This window comes from Actinia tenebrosa, unplaced genomic scaffold (assembly GCF_029948245.1).
Source record: "Actinia tenebrosa isolate PJP-AT-01 unplaced genomic scaffold, QUT_ActTen_1.0 PGA_scaffold4__44_contigs__length_22323623, whole genome shotgun sequence".
Taxonomy (NCBI): domain Eukaryota; kingdom Metazoa; phylum Cnidaria; class Anthozoa; order Actiniaria; family Actiniidae; genus Actinia; species Actinia tenebrosa.
In genome coordinates, this window is record NW_028292581.1 from 6062931 (window position 1) to 6079624 (window position 16694).

The 16694-nt window shown below is 37.5% G+C and overlaps 3 protein-coding genes across 3 annotated transcripts; 2 read left to right on the forward strand and 1 right to left on the reverse strand.

Moving 5' to 3' along the window:
* Positions 1 to 615: 615 nt before the first annotated feature.
* Positions 616 to 2965, reverse strand: LOC148906922 (uncharacterized). The gene is made up of 5 exons (XM_089037199.1): positions 2269 to 2965; positions 1834 to 1907; positions 1639 to 1730; positions 1188 to 1297; positions 616 to 1101 (listed from the first exon to the last, which is right to left on the reverse strand). Exons 1-5 carry the CDS (start codon positions 2647 to 2649, stop codon positions 721 to 723), a joined length of 1038 nt encoding a protein of 345 aa, XP_088893325.1. The 5' UTR covers positions 2650 to 2965; the 3' UTR covers positions 616 to 720.
* A 32-nt stretch (positions 2966 to 2997) lies between these two features.
* LOC148906923 (uncharacterized) lies at positions 2998 to 10672 on the forward strand. The gene is made up of 3 exons (XM_089036450.1): positions 2998 to 3557; positions 4597 to 5348; positions 10568 to 10672. The coding sequence occupies exons 1-3, from the start codon at positions 3122 to 3124 to the stop codon at positions 10670 to 10672; spliced, it is 1293 nt and encodes a 430-aa protein (XP_088892576.1). The 5' UTR covers positions 2998 to 3121.
* On the forward strand, positions 10348 to 13001 carry LOC116305070 (G protein-coupled receptor 135-like). Its single transcript, XM_031714903.2, has one exon. The coding sequence runs from the start codon at positions 10714 to 10716 to the stop codon at positions 11917 to 11919; it is 1206 nt and encodes a 401-aa protein (XP_031570763.1). The 5' UTR covers positions 10348 to 10713; the 3' UTR covers positions 11920 to 13001.
* The last annotated feature ends 3693 nt before the right edge of the window (positions 13002 to 16694 follow it).

Genomic DNA, 16694 nt, shown 5'->3' on the forward strand with positions numbered 1-16694 from the left:
TTGTCACTTATGGCAGGCCAAAAAAAATAGAAACGATATATGTCGTGACAACCACCTCATACTTTAAACATAGCTAACCTATACTAAGAAGCAGGAAAAAAGACATAAATCATACTGAAACATTTTTATTGTGAATTTCCTTTTCTTGACGACTGATTAACTATGAACAATTTGTTAACTACAACTAATTGAAAATGCTAGTTCTGTAAATTAATTATAGGTGTTTGTTTCATCTTGTGACAGAATTTGTGAAAGGAGATCATAATATATTTAGTTGTCAATCGATCTGTGGCTTATGTACGATTCTTTTTAGATATTCTGTAGTAGTACACTTCATTTATAACTGCAAAAACTTAATTAAGGACACCGAACGTGGTTGGGTTTCTACGAGTTTTATGAATTAAATCTTGTGTCACTGTTCCTCCGTTCCTTTGGCCTGATTTCTAGGGTTTTCCTTCTTCTTTCGATTATTTGAACATTATACTTGTTTACTTTAAGAAATCCAAAGGTCAATAGGCTTAAATAGCCGCTGCTATACCGTTTGACCTTTGGATTTCTTCAAGTAAACGAGTATAACGTTCAAGTAATCGAAAGAAGAAGGAAAACCCTAGAAATCAGGCCAAAGGAACGGAGGAACAGTGACACAAGATTTAATTCATAAAACTCGTAGAAACCCCAACCACGTTCGGTGTCCCAGTGCCCTTGATTTGATAAAAACCTTTAGGCTCTCAATGCCCATTCGGGACCTCCAGATGGCCTTGGGCGTCTTGACGGCTCCCCGATTTTCCGCTTCAAAAGCATGGTGAGACTGCGCTCTGACAGCCTCCTTTTTGCCTTTCGGTCCATGCTTTCCATGAACTGATTAGCTAGGGGGCTTCTCCATGGCAGAGGGTGTTTTATTAAAACTTTACTCTGCTTAGTAGGGCCCCCTTCGTTATCAGAGCCACTGTCCGCTGTATCGTCATCAGCCTGGTCATCCGCCTCTGACATCGACTCCTCTGATGACATATACTCCAGTTTCATAATTGCCTTGACTTTCTCTTTGTCCCCTGGTGATAGCGAGGTTGACAAGTCCGCTGCCTTGGATCTGGATTTTAGGAGCTAAAAGAAAAAAGAAAAAAAAAACACCGTCAGTCAAAGTTTCTTATTAAACAAAGTCATAATCGTTGCAAATTCAGTTTACTCACATTTTGTTTTCTTTGTGTTTTCCGCTGCATCTTTTGATGCCTTCCAAGGGCCCCTGAACGCTCTCTTTTGTTTCTCTTTCTTCTCGTCAGAAAGTGACTTTTAAGGGCAGCTGAAATTATATCAAGTACCCATATATTAAAACTTGAGACAAAATTTGTTAGAAATTTTGGCATTTGGCCGACAATTACTCCTTTAGCATCCATTTGTTTTTGCTTTGTTTTGTTTTGTTTCGTTTTTTTTTTCTTTTTTTTTTCTTTTTTTTTTTTTTTTTCCATGTTATTTTATTTCAAACTGCTTCCCCTCCCTTCGGCATTTGAATATTTCTAAAAGGATTTCGTTACCCCCTCCCCCCCGACCACCACCACCCTTTGTCCTCACCCCTCCCCCCCGGGTTAACTTTGATAGGTGCATAAGGCCTTTCGCACTTCGTAATATAAAATACATAAATACCTTCTAACTCGACGGCAGAGACATCCTTATGAACATTCAGAACTCTATCCCTTATTGCGTTATTAATCTGTTCGTTGACGTCATCTCTGAAACTAATTAGGAAATGCCATATTTGAGTGGTAAGTGGAAACTTAATATGGAAAGAAACTATGGATGATTCAGACAAGATCATTTTTATTAAATTTTCATACTTACGCTTTAGTAAAATCCCATATAAGAGGGTTTTCTTCCCTGTCCCGTAATTTCTTTGCTACCAAGCGTACTTCAGACTGTAATAACATAATATAATTCATTAAAATCATAAGATGTACCTTAAGTTATTCTTAGACATAGTAATAATGTTTTCATTATTTGTATGGCTGTGATTGTATAATATTGGGGAAAAAATCGAAATCAAATCAATTCCTTTACAAAAAAGGAAATTATCATTATCATTCAGTGTCTTGTTATTGGAAATCAATAGTAAAGTTTGGTAGCATTAACCACTACCATGGCGGGTTTCCCGCCAATTTTAGCATTGCATAAATTATACCGCTGCATAATTATACCAACTACTCTTCGCGCCAAGAATTCCCAGTAAAATTATCAATAAAAATAGCTTGCTTTTTTAAATATTGCCACTTTACTTACTGCAACAGCCTTTGAGACAGTAATCTTGGTCTTGCTGTTGTCCTTGTTCTGCTGGCTTTCTTTTAAGGCGGCTAGTATTTGGCGGTTTTGTGCTTGCAGTTCTTTAAACTGTTTCACAATCGTTTCGAAATTTGAAGAAATTTCTTCTTTTTCGCTGTCGGGGTCAACGTTCTCATTCTCGCTTGTTGCTTGCAATAGGCAATTTCTGTGTTCTCTTAGCACATCCTCGTTACTACCAGGGACAGAGGGAATAAGTATATTAAGCCTTTGAGAATTGGCGCCATTTTCAGTATGTCTACTGGTACTGCTTGTACTGGTAGTTGCAGTAACAGAATGGATTGGCATTGGGCGTCCTGGTAAAGGTGTAGATGTTCTTCCCATTTTTTGATCGCGACGAATGAACGCAATTTATAAGCAAAGATATAGAATGTGCGGGAAACTAGATGACCGACAGAGTTTGTTACCTGTTTGTGACCAAAAGGCGAATGAACGAATAAGCACATCCACCGAACAAATCTACCCCCTATCTATCACGGCGTATCACGTGACTTGTGATGACATATACGTTCATATAATGAAGTCTAATAATAAAAAAAGGAATAACTGTCTTATAAAAATGCTGAAGTTGTATCCAGGATTCATGTTAAGTAATATATCTATTATCTTAAAGCTATTTGCTCCATTTTATAAAGTTATGAATTTTTTTCTAAAGCCTAGGTTCACGAAATATCATTGCAATAAACTTGATTAGCTTCTAGCTCTAAAACCATCGTACCATTATCTGCCGCCAACAGTGACAGCTCTAAGGAAAAGGGCGCGGTAATAAAGATCCGGCGTGCTTTTGTCCAGTGGCATGTGGTTGATGGACGTGGAACTTTATTACGCTGGAATATGGCTGTTAGCCATTCAAAATGCTTGGATTTTGAGTAATTATCCCAATGATACACACCGTCTTTTTAATTATATAGTTCTGGAAAACAAAATGTCTTCTGCGATGTCAAAGCGTTATCATTGCTTTCATTGTAACGAAGATTTACATTACAGAGTATTTTGCCGTCACAAAGAAGAATTTTATGATCCTTTAACAAATCAATGGCAATTACAGCGGAATGACGACGAAGACTCAAATGATAGTATTTTCACTCACGAGATTGACGGCCAGAACGACACTTCTTCTAATGACTACAGCGAGATAAACGTTTTGGACCAAACTGATCAAGACTCCTCTGATGTGCCAAATACAAACCAACCATCAAGTGACGAATTCTTACCAGCTACTTCACAAAAAGGTATTGATGTTATACGTTTATTTGATGATTAGATTATATAATCTTTAAATGTTAAAGTCAAACTGCATAGATAAAAGACTGAATCTTTAACAAGCGGCTGATTTGCACATGATCTAGCTCCCCTATTGGATTTACTACCAAGCATTAGTGTTATTGAAGCGAGATTAAGTTAGAGGTACAAATGATTCTTTTCTATTTCTATCTTAGCCTCGTTTTCACCGTTACTTTTAAGAAGGGTGCATTATTAAGTAATCGGCTTATGGTTGCCATTAAAACCTCAGTGTTCATTCAGAAAGGTTCATTCAAAGAGTTTATAAAATCATAGCTAGAGATAACTCATTTAAAACGCCAAAAAGAATTTACTATGTTCAAATGGATATTGCTGTACATTTTTGTCTCCAAATCAATTCATGACTGTGGTCATCCTGAGATAGCATGGTATCCGGCAAAACATGTTTGTCAAGTTAGAGAAATACAATTATAAGTAATTTATTTAATATGTCTCTTGGGTTTTTTATTTTCGATTTATCATTTTTCTTTTACGAATTATAAATTGTTGTTTTGCTGACTTAGAAATTTATATTTTATTTTCAATGGAAATCATTTATTTTCAGAGCAAAATTTGGGTCAAAATTATACATTTAGGGACCGGTCATTATTTAAGTTGGCGGTCGGGCGGGGGGGTGGAGGAGAAATTGTCAGTGACGCAAAAAAATTTCAAGGCCCCCCTTTGAAGGCATCCAAGTTTATCGAAAACCCCCCATGGATTGTAGTAAAAAATTTAAAATTTTTCCCTAAAAGTCATTTTTAAATTTCAAGACTTTCACTAGCAAAAATTTCAGGCCCCCCCCCCCCCCCCAATTTTTTCTCCCCCCCCCCCCCCCCAACTTAAATAATGACCGGTCCCTTAGCCCATGAGGTTTTTTTTACTGACATTTTTTTTCCTAGTATTATAATGGTTTCATACTTTATCTTATACTATGTTGCAGTTATACAATGCCGAATGAATAAAATACATCGTATTTGCTTATGTTTAAAGGAGACGGAATAAATAACTTTGAGGAAGAAGATCAAGTGTTTTGGGATGACAAGTTGGACAGTGAATCTGACCATGAAGAGATAAGAGGAAATGAAAGAAGGAGATTGGTTGAAACTTGGGATATTGATATCGAAGACGTAGAAAGAGATTTTGAACAATCTAGTGCAGAAATAAGCGTTGCCGTCGAAGCAAGTTCCCGAGTGACCCTTATTAACTGGATTGCCTTGTTTGTGTGCTTTTGGTCTGCATACTTTTCTGTACAAGACCGAGGCATTGATATTCTCCTCGCCTTTTTTAAAGCGATTTTTGAGGTTTTGTGTGAGCTTTCGCCAATCATTTTCCCAACCGCAGTATTGGTTTTCCCGAGCTCCTTCAAACTCTTGAAAAATTATCTTTCTTTTAAAGATAAGCATTCAAAGTATGTTGTTTGTCCGAAATGCGACACCCTATACCGTTTTCAAGACTGCATAACAACAAGATTCGGGCGTGTCATTGCTAAACCATGTTCTCACATTGCTTTTCCGAATCACCGTCAATTGTTTCGCCGCACACCTTGTGGAGCGGAATTGCTTAAGGAAATTCGTTTGAAAAATGGACAGACGAAATTGTACCCACATAAAGTTTATTGTTATAAAAGCATCAGAGACACTCTAACTCACTTTATTAAGCGACCAGACTTTGTACAAAAATGTGAGATTTGGAGAAATCGGAATGTACCGGACGATATTTTAGTTGATATTTACGATGGCCAAGTGTGGAAAGATTGGCAATATTTTAACGGCACTCCTTTCCTTGCCCAGCCTAATAATTATGCTTTCATGCTGAATGTTGACTGGTTTCAGCCTTTTAAGCACAGTGTCTATAGCGTTGGAGTCATATATATGGTCCTCCTAAATCTTCCGAGAAAAGAAAGGTACAAAGAGGAAAACGTAATAATAGTTGGGGTAATACCTGGTCCACACGAGCCCAAATTGAATATCAATACGTATTTACAACCACTTGTAGCCGAATTGAACTTATTGTGGCACGAAGGCATCCAAGTTCGGCCTCATGGGAGTAGAACAGCAAGATGTTTTCGAGCTGCCCTCCTTTGTATTGCTTGTGACATTCCTGCACTAAGAAAAGTTTGCGGTTTCTTAGGATGTACTGCTCACCGAGGGTGCTCAAAGTGCACAAGATTTTTTCCCGGAGATTTTAGTAGCATGGATTTTTCAGGTTTCGAAGATGACGATACACCAAGGACAAATGAAGAGCACCGAAGAGAGGCTCAGAAAATACTCAATGCAACAACCGCTGATGAACGAAACCAAATTGAAACTTCCACTGGAACAAGATATTCTGAACTCTTACAGTTGCCTTACTTCGATTGTACTCGTTACCATGTTGTTGATCCTATGCACAATTTGTTTTTAGGGACAGCAAAACATTTAATGAAAAATGTATGGCTAAATGCTGAAACGCCAATTATTTCTAAAGAAAATTTGAATAAAATCCAGGAAAAGGTAGATGACGTCAAAGCACCATCATTTATTGGGCGTCTCCCGAAAAAGATATCAACATCGTTTGGAGGATTTACTGCTGATCAGTGGAAAACATGGACTCTCTTGTATTCTGTATTCTGCATTTGGAATATCGTTCCAACAGATGATTTGGAGCTGTGGAGGTTATTCGTATTGTCCTGCTTTCACCTTTGCTCTCCACTTATTACAACTGAAGAGCTACAAGAAGGACATGATTACCTAGTGGAATTTTGTAAATCGTTTGAAAAAAGATATGGAAAGGAACGTGTTACGCCAAACATGCATCTACACCTGCACCTCAAACAATGTATTTTAGATTACGGGCCTGTATATTCATTTTGGCTTTTCAGCTTCGAACGTTTCAATGGGATTTTAGGAGCGTTTCGAACTAACAATAGATCTGTTGAAATACAAATCATGAGAAAATTTCTCCAAAAGCATGAACTAAGAGATATCCCTTTACCAGAGAGATTTCGAGAAACTTTCCAACCAGTATTTCAACTTCTTCAGGAGGCACAACAAGTAGGAACACTTGGCGAAAGCATCCCATCAATACCATCAACACTTAATCTTTCAGTTGGTCAAGTACTACGTTGCTTAGAGTGGAGCAATATGAATGCATACTCATGTTTTTCACCTCGATCCATTGATGTTCTTGATGATGACTATACAGAATATCTCTTTAAAGCTTATGAAACAATTTTACCTCAACACTCGGTCATTGAATGTGTTACCGATACGTTTGAGAGAATTAGTACCATTGGATATTCGGGGACAAAGCTAGGGTCCTCTGACTCTAGACTGGAACGTTCTTCCTTCATTCTTGCAAGTTGGTGTGGCCAATATAGTGGCAGTATTGAGACCGATTCATTTGACTTGCGCCCCGGTGTTGTCGATTTCTTTCTTAAACAAACCATTATAATTGATGGCAAGCAGGAATCATTGTGTATGGCAAAGGTTCGATGGTATCAGCGACATCCAGAAAGACACAGGATTGGCAGACCACATGAAATTTGGTGCAGAAACTTGTTTGAAATGGAAGGGCCCTCTACATTCATTCCCATACAAAGGATACACAGCCAGTTTGTTGCTGCTTACGATGTTATTGACAAAGAAAGAGTATTAATTGTTTGTCCTTTACAACGTAAATTGTACGGATGATGGAGATGACAGTAAAGTATCATCCAGGAAAAATATTCAAAGCTATCAAAAATAAACTGTTTGAACTGTGCATCAGTAACTAGATAGTCAAAATGAAAATTGAATGAATTCTTTGATGAGTTTAAAATTAGATGAATTAAAATAATTATGAATGAAATTGCATATATTGCCAATAAAAAAGATGAATTCATATGTTTAGACTAAACAAAATTGATGCTTCAAATAATATTACAGATGTTAGCGGTTTGAAATGCAGCTGAGGTTAATGGGTTAATGAGTTTTCTTATTGTCACTGGAAAAAACGCATGTACGACTTACGCATATTAAAAATACATCGTCCGCGTTTTTTCCTGTGTGTATCAACGCATATAACCTCACTTTCATGACATCAAAGCAAAACAATGATTGAATTAATGTGGTCGCAACATTGATGTCATGCGTTAGGAGAAAAAATTGACACATATGACTGAGATGGACCTGCATGCACTCCCCCCTCGTAAGTCGTAAAAACAAGCCAACATCCATCATAATTCAGTTGAAAAATTATTGAGTTGTTTGAAAAGTTTTGATTGCAATAAATTGAAACGGAAACCTCACATCGGATATACTCAGTTTGGGGTATTGTATTTGCTCCCCAGGTAAATATGGGGCAAAGCCTAGTGCAAAGTTGATTTCATATGTGCCCTTCATTTGACAATAGGGCAAATATAGGGCAAAAACGGTTATCATATATCCCCACTGGGTAAATGCGTCTAAACTAAGGGCAAATATATAACATATTTACCCATGTGTTCAGATGTATGGCAAAGCAATGGCAAATTTATTAGAAATTTACCCCGACCTTTGCCTGCATAGGCAAATGTATGGGCAAATATAGAGCACCATATTTGCCCAACATTTGCCAAGCGGACATATGATGACCAAATCCATTATTTCGTCGAGTGTATGATAAAGTTACGAAAATAAAATGTTTCACTCAACGATTTGCTTCAAAACTTGCTGCAGTCGTTGCTTTTGCTTTGTTCAGTCTTCTGGCAACGTTTCAGCACGATTTGAGGCCGTTTAGTGGGTTTTTTCAAAATCCGCTCTTCTCTACCTAAATACCATTATTCGACGACAACATTTTTTGAATTGACTGTATCATTTGCATCACCCAAAACGCTTCAATTCACGTGCAGGCCTCTCATTGATCATGCCCGATATGTGAAAGAATAAAGAAGAAAAGAAGAAAAGAATGAACTGAAAGATATGTTAATGAATGATATTTATTTCTCTCACGATTGAGGGTCATTGGTAAAAAGAACGAGATGAGTTTCCACTAGGTTTGAAACTAAAAAAATGATTACAGCAGAATGCCTTTCTAAGCCGTGAGCGGTTCGATAATTAAAATCTCCTGGCTTGATACCTAAATAATAAAAGTCCAGGTGCATGAATATCCTACTCACTTCTTTACACCATTATTCGTCTAAACAAACAACAGCTTTAATTTGTAAGCAAAAATAAAGGTGGAAATGATGAAGATACAGCTTATCCGGGAAGCTAGATTCCAGCGACGTCCTTTTTATTTTGGTGGAAATAAATTAATATTCACGTGTCCTTTTTGAAGAGCAAATTCATTCGCCGGCTTGACTCCTCCGTTCAGAACTTAATCATGTCCCATTCAGCCGGTATAACATGTATATAATATAGCAAAAAATTGCAGGTGGTGTGCGATGCTAGAACGTTCTTAGGCCCCTTCCATGCGTATCAATCCATATATTTTTGGATATAACGGATTAGGGATTACAAATAACGGATTTTGAACTCACGTTCGCAGGAAAAAATCGCATCCACTCGTAGCGTTTTCGAATTGCTTGGAGTGGATACTAATACGATGCTGTTATCCAATACATTTATCCACTGGATAGAATTTATCCGTCGGATAGCGCTATGACCCTTCGTACGACCCGGCCCTGTTCGCCTTGCGAGATTCGTTGCCGGGAGGACTGGTTGCGAAGTCATGCTGCATAGGATTTTGGGGCTAAATTTTAGGATGCCAAATCGGTTCAGCCTTTTGATATCATTCCCAAAATTCAGTCCCACAATGCAATGCACCACGAGGTTATAACGACCGGTTACCAGTTTCCCCTTAGTTGTATGTACGCCCGGTATGTACGAATTCACCAAACTTGAGTGTCAGTGATTAGGACTTTGCAGGTACATTTTGAACCGTAATAAAGAGTAAGAGAGAAAAAAAATAAATAAGAGAAAATATGTCTTTTTATCAAGGAACCCTACCTGGAGCTAGAATTGAACTCAACGAAGATCTAATTATGAGTGACTCGCTGTAGGAAAGCATTGTCCATTTCCTGAAGATCGATCAATCTGAGGTTAATGATGACTGCTGTCTGGGGGTTGGATATTGGAGAAGATCCAGAGGGTTCATTAATTAGAGAAAAGGGAAAATTGGAACTGCATGGAATTGGCTTATATCGAACGGGTGGTAGAATTTAATTTAAAGGCATCAAGAATGGGGCCCGGGGGATGAAAAATCTTGGGAAACAGCATTCCAAACAACTTGTTGTGTTCGATTATGACTTCTTCTCTTTTGATATTAAATATATGAATTGTTAAAACCAGAAAATGTTTTTCCAAATTTCCAGCCACTCATGATGATGCATCGTTCCATGCTAGATGCGTGGTATATACTTATATCTATGGATGAAATTGGTTTTGAGCCATTACCTGAGGGGAGCTACTAACTCGAATAAGCACTAACTACTTTAGCCCCCCCTACACATACATCCTACTCGTTCAATATGATTGCAGTGAATATAATTTTACACGAAGTACTTTAATTCCAGGTATAATTTGTCAAGTTTAAAAACGTTCGGTATCATGATCCAAATTTACAGCTTTAATATTCATTTTAGCGTTTCAAAATTATTCACATAAGATCTAGATGTTACGGGCTAAGTGCCAGTCTGGACTTCGCGACATGATTATCCAGTCACCTGGCACTTGCGAAGTGTACCTAGATAGGCGGATTGTGTGACAAAGTGACTAATGTAATCCACTAATTGAAATTCAGTTTCCTCCAATTCTGTGTGAATACCAAATGAGCCGTGAAGTCTTTATAAAAACACCTTCTGATCAAATACGAACAGTCATTTCGAGATCAAATTTTCACCCCCTGGAAGTCAGTGACTGGCACCTTCGACTCTTTCAGCCGTAAAATACCTTATTTCCTTCACCAACAAGTCATTTCTGTCAATATAGGAATTATTACGTCTGAATTTTCACGTTCGCAGTCAACATTTGAAAATGATGTGGCAGAAAGGAACGAGTTAACTGGTTTGGAAGTGGCAAAAACCGTACTGGTTTTCTCTCGTGACAGCGGCTCAGTGTGGCACTGAACTATGAACGATGACAACACGACCTTGATCCAGCATTTGCCATGAATGAATCGTCAAATACAACCCTCGATTGGGTAGTTGTATGTAATGACCTTCCTTCTTATCTGAGAACTCCTCTCCATGCCATATTGATCTTTTCTCTGTTCCTTGGCGTTGTGGGAAACAGTGCAATATGCCTTATAGTTGCTAGGCATTATCAGCTCCATACGGTCACTAATGCTAACATCGTAAACATGGCAATCGCACACTTACTGTTCTCCATACTATGCGTTCCTTCATATCTAAGTATGGTGAACAAACGACAGGTCTCCAAATGGCTTTGCTTCACACATGGGTTTTTCTTCACTTTGTTCGCTACAGGCTCTACTCTAGCTCTCGTGTTGATCGCATTTGAGCGATATTATGTTATTACCAAGGCCAATACGGGTAAACTGTCAGCCAAGACAACCAAAAAAATGATTTTAGCTTCATGGCTAACAGCTTTAGCCTTATCTATACCGTGGCTTTTGATCAGCGATGCTCCTATAACGTGTAGTCGATTTTTAAATTTTATTAACCATTCGAATACACTTCGTTTGAACCAATGTCTGCCTTTTCTAAAATCGTCATCTTCAAGGACAACACAGATCGCTAACCTATGTTTGGTGGCTATTTGTTTTATCGTTCCTTTTGCCACTGTAAGCGCGTTATACTGCAGAATGGCCGGCCCGCTTTGGAAAGGCTACAACCAGATCCGGCCCCTGGGAGCTGGACACCCTAAGACTATACGATACACCGCGGAAATAAGAACAGCAAGAACTATGCTGGCGATTTTTCTACTTTTTCTTTCCTCTTGGGGATGTTACTGCTTTGTTGCTCTCTTAAACGCTTTAAGCTCGCCTTTCAAACAAAATACGAATGAAACAACGACAATAGTCGCAATATCTCTTGCTTTCTGCTCGTTTTCATTTGATCCTCTCATTTACGCGATGAGGAATCCTAGATTCAGCATCATATTCTGGGGAAGGAACCGACGACGAGGAAGAAAAAGAGTGAAATTTACGACAGGGAGACCCTCTGATGATGTAGCTGGCGAAAACATACCGAAGTGGGCTAGAGGCAGGTGTAATACCTCAGTGTTTGAAACTGTTAGTCGAAGTGGCGAAGAGTTTCTGGGTACATCAACTGCTCAGACCGCATCAACACGACTTTCTGGGTCTACTCTTTCTTTCTCACACCATATTGGAACAGAGCAATCACAGACATAAAAAAAACCCCCACTGAAATCGAAAAAAAATCAAAGGGTTCTGCTTATCTTTTTTTCGTAGGAAACTGGCTGACAAAATCAATTTCTAATGGATTACGATTATAATCATGTGATATATCTACATGGTTTGAATAAGACAGGTACAGCGAAAATTCACAACTAGAGACGAAACATGCATTAATTTAGATAAGTTCGTAGCAATAGAAAAGTTTTGTGTTCAATATTCACAAAAAGTCTGTAAATCTGCTTCAATAATGGTGGCATTAATCAAAACCTTAATTAACTGGATTTTGTTTTACTGAGATACGATTGCAAATTGAATTTGACTGTTTAAATGTACAATATGTTTATTGGCCACGGCTGCAGTATTTACCATAAAAACAGACAAAAGCGGTTTTCACCAACAATAATATTCGAAAATTAGTGCTCATACCGAAGTAACAATACTTTGGTGTTTTTTTTAAAATAAAAAACATGTCTCAAAACTCTTTTGTCAACGGTAAAAAACAAACATCAATATGTTGTCAGTAGCAAGGCACACGCGAAAAGAAAAACAAGGGTCGACTTATTAGAACAAGCTCAATTATCATAGAAACAACAAGATCATTGAGATAATTCAACATTCACGTTTTTGTGTGTTTTGACATGTTACGATCAGAGTAGCAAAAAATTTTTATTCCGGAACAATCTTAGTTTTTCATCGCGGCTTGACTGAGAGTGGGGCTCGTAAAAATAATGCATTTATATGATTCGAATTCTTCTTGCTAATACTCGCTAATCCCCACTGATCAAACTTTGAAATAATCCATGTTGGAAAAAAAAAGATGGAGATTGGACTGTTGAAAGCACGTAATAAAATAATGATATTGACACTGAATTTATTTATCTCGAGGTAAAGTAGACTGATTAGTTTTAGCATATCTATCGATAAGGCGTCCGTCTCAATGATCAGATGTATCTATAAAATGGAGAAATTGGATAGGGGATTTTGCTGGAGAACAACTGTACTTAACGTTAACATATTTAATCCGATTTCAAGATAATCGCTAATTTAGTTATGCTTGATTAAAAGATTTGAATATTTTTTTGATGTTTAAAAGCTTTGCAAAAATAAGATCAGATTTTGGAAAATTCTTGCAAAGACCGTTTCCTTTCTTCTCTCTTCTCTTCCTTTCTCTTCTCTTCTCTTCTCAGTTCGATCCTTGTTACGATAGTGCGTTCGCAATATTCATGTTTCAGCCACAAAGAAGAATCGTTAAAGCTAATTATCACTTTGCTATGAAGGATCAGTCTTGTGAATATATCGCGGTCTGACACTTAATGAGATGCTAGTCAAAGACAAGAGGTGATAACAAGAAAAGATGATCAATAAATTCGAGAGCATGCCTTTGAATGAAAATGAATAAATGAATGCCGAAGTAAATGAATGAATGAATGAATAAGATGAAATGAAACGAATGAATGCAGAAAGGACCGACGAACGCCGAGCGAATATGAATTTTTTAAAAAAAATTACCCCATATAAAACGAATGAATGAATAAAATATGTTTATCAATTACTTTTGAAAGAGTAAGAGTTTAATCTAGCAGTTTCTCAAACCCGTCTCCCATATCTAGATATCTATCACTTCGACGTGCATTACGCCAAAATCCCTCTCCAGATAACGAAATAAATCATCTCCAGTTACACCTTGCTTCGGCATTAGAACTGATTTGTCTTCAGATATGGCTCTAGACCAATTAATTCTGCCAAATGGCTCTTGCTAGAGGGGGTGACATAAAAGACATAAGAGAAAGATGAGACAAATGTGCTTTGCATGGGCTTTATTTGCATGGACGCGTGCAGTTCTCTCAACATTGATCAAAATATAATGATCCCTCTGACAATTCTGACGACTTTTCTTATCAGAAATAATAAACAAATAAATTGGAAGCGCGGCATGAAATTTTGAAGGAGAGGAGGCGTTCGTCAACCCTTCGGCTTATAAGCCACCGTATTCTATACCGGTCTAGGTCACTGTGTAGAGTATAATTATCTTCCGTTCATTGAATGGACTTGATGGTTTTAGTGCCTGGGTACATCATTAAGTTATTTTACATTTTATTAGTAATTCATAATTTTTAGAAGCAAGACTGCAATTTTTTTTACGGCAGCCGATTAGTTTAGTTTAGTTTATTGGAATTTGCCTCAAACATAATACAATTAAATACACAACATACGAAGCTAAGGGCGGCAGGAGAAGAAAACAGGACGATAGCCCCAATTGAAATTAAACTCCTTAAGACTCGATATGTATACTGTTCAGATCCGTTATACTTCTGCATGATTAAATGAAAGGTTAAAGTAGCTATACGAACTGAAAGGACAGTGAAGGGCCTCTCAGTTCCACACATTGCTTGGTATTATCTGCAAGCGAATTGGAAGCCATTTTACAGATCCTGCATGTAGTGCAGTTGCAATAGCGGATAATAATTTATCCACAAACAGTCAAGTATCTAGTTTCAGAACTGTCAGGGGAAGTTGGTTGAAGCAGCTGTTTCAATGTTATGCTATTGGTTAGTCTCTCGTGTGTTATGATACTGCTGACCTTGGTACGTCATATACGATGTGCCTACTCTAGCTAATTCATATACAAATAATCAAAAGCTATTTATAAACTCAACACGATTGCACTAATGGGATCGGTGGGATCTACGATGCTGGACTGAAGTTTCAGTCCAAACAATGATCACAGAAGAAGAAGAAGAAGATGAGACTGAGACATGACGGTCATATGTTGGTTGATCAACGAGAGAGAATATTAAATGTGTTTCTAATATAACGACCGAATGCGATTTTTGCCTCATCAATTCATTAACCAAGATAACTAAATAACGTGAGACCCTAATTGGCTTAGGTTAACAAAACAAAAAGGAAATAGAAACTGTCAGTAGTTTAACATTGTAAATCGTTAGCTGTGCTTTGGTTCTTAAAGTTCAAATGATCAATAGTCCTGTTAGGCGAAAAACGACTTTTAAAACTCAAACAACTCAATCAACTCTGTTTGACATCGAGTATTCATGTTAGATCAATGAGGCCTCATTAGCAGAAGCTGTGAATCAAGTAAGTGTTGCAAATAAAGTCAAGAACTGGTACCGTTTATCCACGGTCTTCCCTTTTATTTCATTCCCATGGATCTTCGCACGACCGCTCGCGTTTATTTGGATCAGAACGAACATAAACAAAAATGTTTGAAGTGGGTCCAGTGTGGACTACGGTTCACCCATCTTTAATATTTCTTTCAGTCAGGTTTGGGAAAAACTCAGTGAATTCATCTCTTCAGGATTTAACTAAAGCAATAGAAATGTCCAAGTGCTAAAGGCGGTCTTAATAATATTTGCATTCCGATTATGAAATAAAGGATATTTACTTTCATTTATTCATTCAATGTATTTTTCATGTCCTGTTTTACTTGAAAGAGTTAGGAAAAGAAAGGCATGAACTACAAAAGCGTCAGGCTAAGGAATGGATCAAAAATATTTTGAATGGAAAAATTATTAATTTTACGAATTGTTAAACACAAAAAAATTTCAGAGGAAAAAATTGATGTAGTATTTAATTCATTGTTAAATTTTCATTATCAAAACCGACCGCGTTTCGTCGATTGACGTCAGTTTTGGCGCCAATATTATTTTAGGCTGAACACGTTTGTTGACTAATCCTTCAGTTTATTTTAAGAATAATTCTATTGCCGCTCGAAAAATATTAAACAGAGTCGCTAAATCACCAGCAACATCCGTCATTTGTTATTTTTGTAGGATTTTCAATCAACTGAACTCCATTAAAAAACCCGAGGGAAAAACTAAGGAGCTTACGAAGTTAAATTCACGTTGTTGTGATATCCGGATCTAGTGGATAAATTGAATCACCGTAAAAAGCTTTGCGTAACTGACGTTTCGGACGTTAGTAGCTTACTCCGACGAAGGACTAATTAATGTCCGAAAGGTCAGTTTCACAAAGCTTTTTACGGTGATCCAATTTATCTACAAGTTCCCACTGTTTTATTCAGAAACACCGACGCAGTCCACGCTAGTACTCTACTAGTTATCACCACTTGTTATGATATCGTTTGACTATGGCTGTTAATAACAACGATGCAAGGTGTTTATTACCACGCATGCGCGAATTTCAACCCTTGTTTCAATCTCGTACCCAGAGACTGCGTTTCTTCTGGCCTGCGGCGAAGAACGAAGGCTCTGTCATCATAGTTAATGGCAGGGTCGTGACATATTATACAGTCAATGTCACTAACGTTGTCCACCGAAAACAGACATTTACACGTTTACACATTTAGACTAAAAGAATTATCACGTGTTTCATTATATATTCTTTGCCTCGTGTGCGTCAGCCTGAACTTTAAATGTAAAATTCAACTCGTGAATCGAAAATCCAGAATGCCCCGACCATTTAGTGAGGATTTAAGATGGAAAATGGTATTTCAGCGTTTGTTTTATGCCAGAACGTTCGAGGAAACACGTGATATTGCTTTTAGTCTAAATGTCTAAATGTGTAAATATCTAAATGTCTTTTTTCGGTGGACAACGGCATAATCCATTTTTTGAGACCAGGATTTCTTGGACTTCCGGTATAAGAGCGCATGCGTTTAAAGACTTGCCAAAAATAAAAAAAATATGTTCCCGATTTCTAATTCTTATTTCGGATCGGAAATAAACACAGAACTCTGTTTGAAAGCATGATTTTCAATGAATAAATTTTAACTTCCCGAAAACTGCGCA

Bases quoted from the DNA above. Each gene is read 5' to 3' on its own strand.
- LOC116305070 (XM_031714903.2), top strand. From the start codon at position 10,714: ATGAATGAATCGTCAAATACAACCCTCGATTGGGTAGTTGTATGTAAT.
- LOC148906922 (XM_089037199.1), bottom strand. From the start codon at position 2,649: ATGGGAAGAACATCTACACCTTTACCAGGACGCCCAATGCCAATCCAT. The intron at 1,731-1,833 runs GTAAGTATGAAA...TTTCCTAATTAG, and splicing joins ATATGGGATTTTACTAAAGC to TTTCAGAGATGACGTCAACG. The intron at 1,298-1,638 runs GTATTTATGTAT...ATATAATTTCAG, and splicing joins CTCTGCCGTCGAGTTAGAAG to CTGCCCTTAAAAGTCACTTT.
- LOC148906923 (XM_089036450.1), top strand. From the start codon at position 3,122: ATGTGGTTGATGGACGTGGAACTTTATTACGCTGGAATATGGCTGTTA. The intron at 3,558-4,596 runs GTATTGATGTTA...TTATGTTTAAAG, and splicing joins ACCAGCTACTTCACAAAAAG to GAGACGGAATAAATAACTTT. The intron at 5,349-10,567 runs GTGTGGAAAGAT...TCACGTTCGCAG, and splicing joins TTGATATTTACGATGGCCAA to TCAACATTTGAAAATGATGT.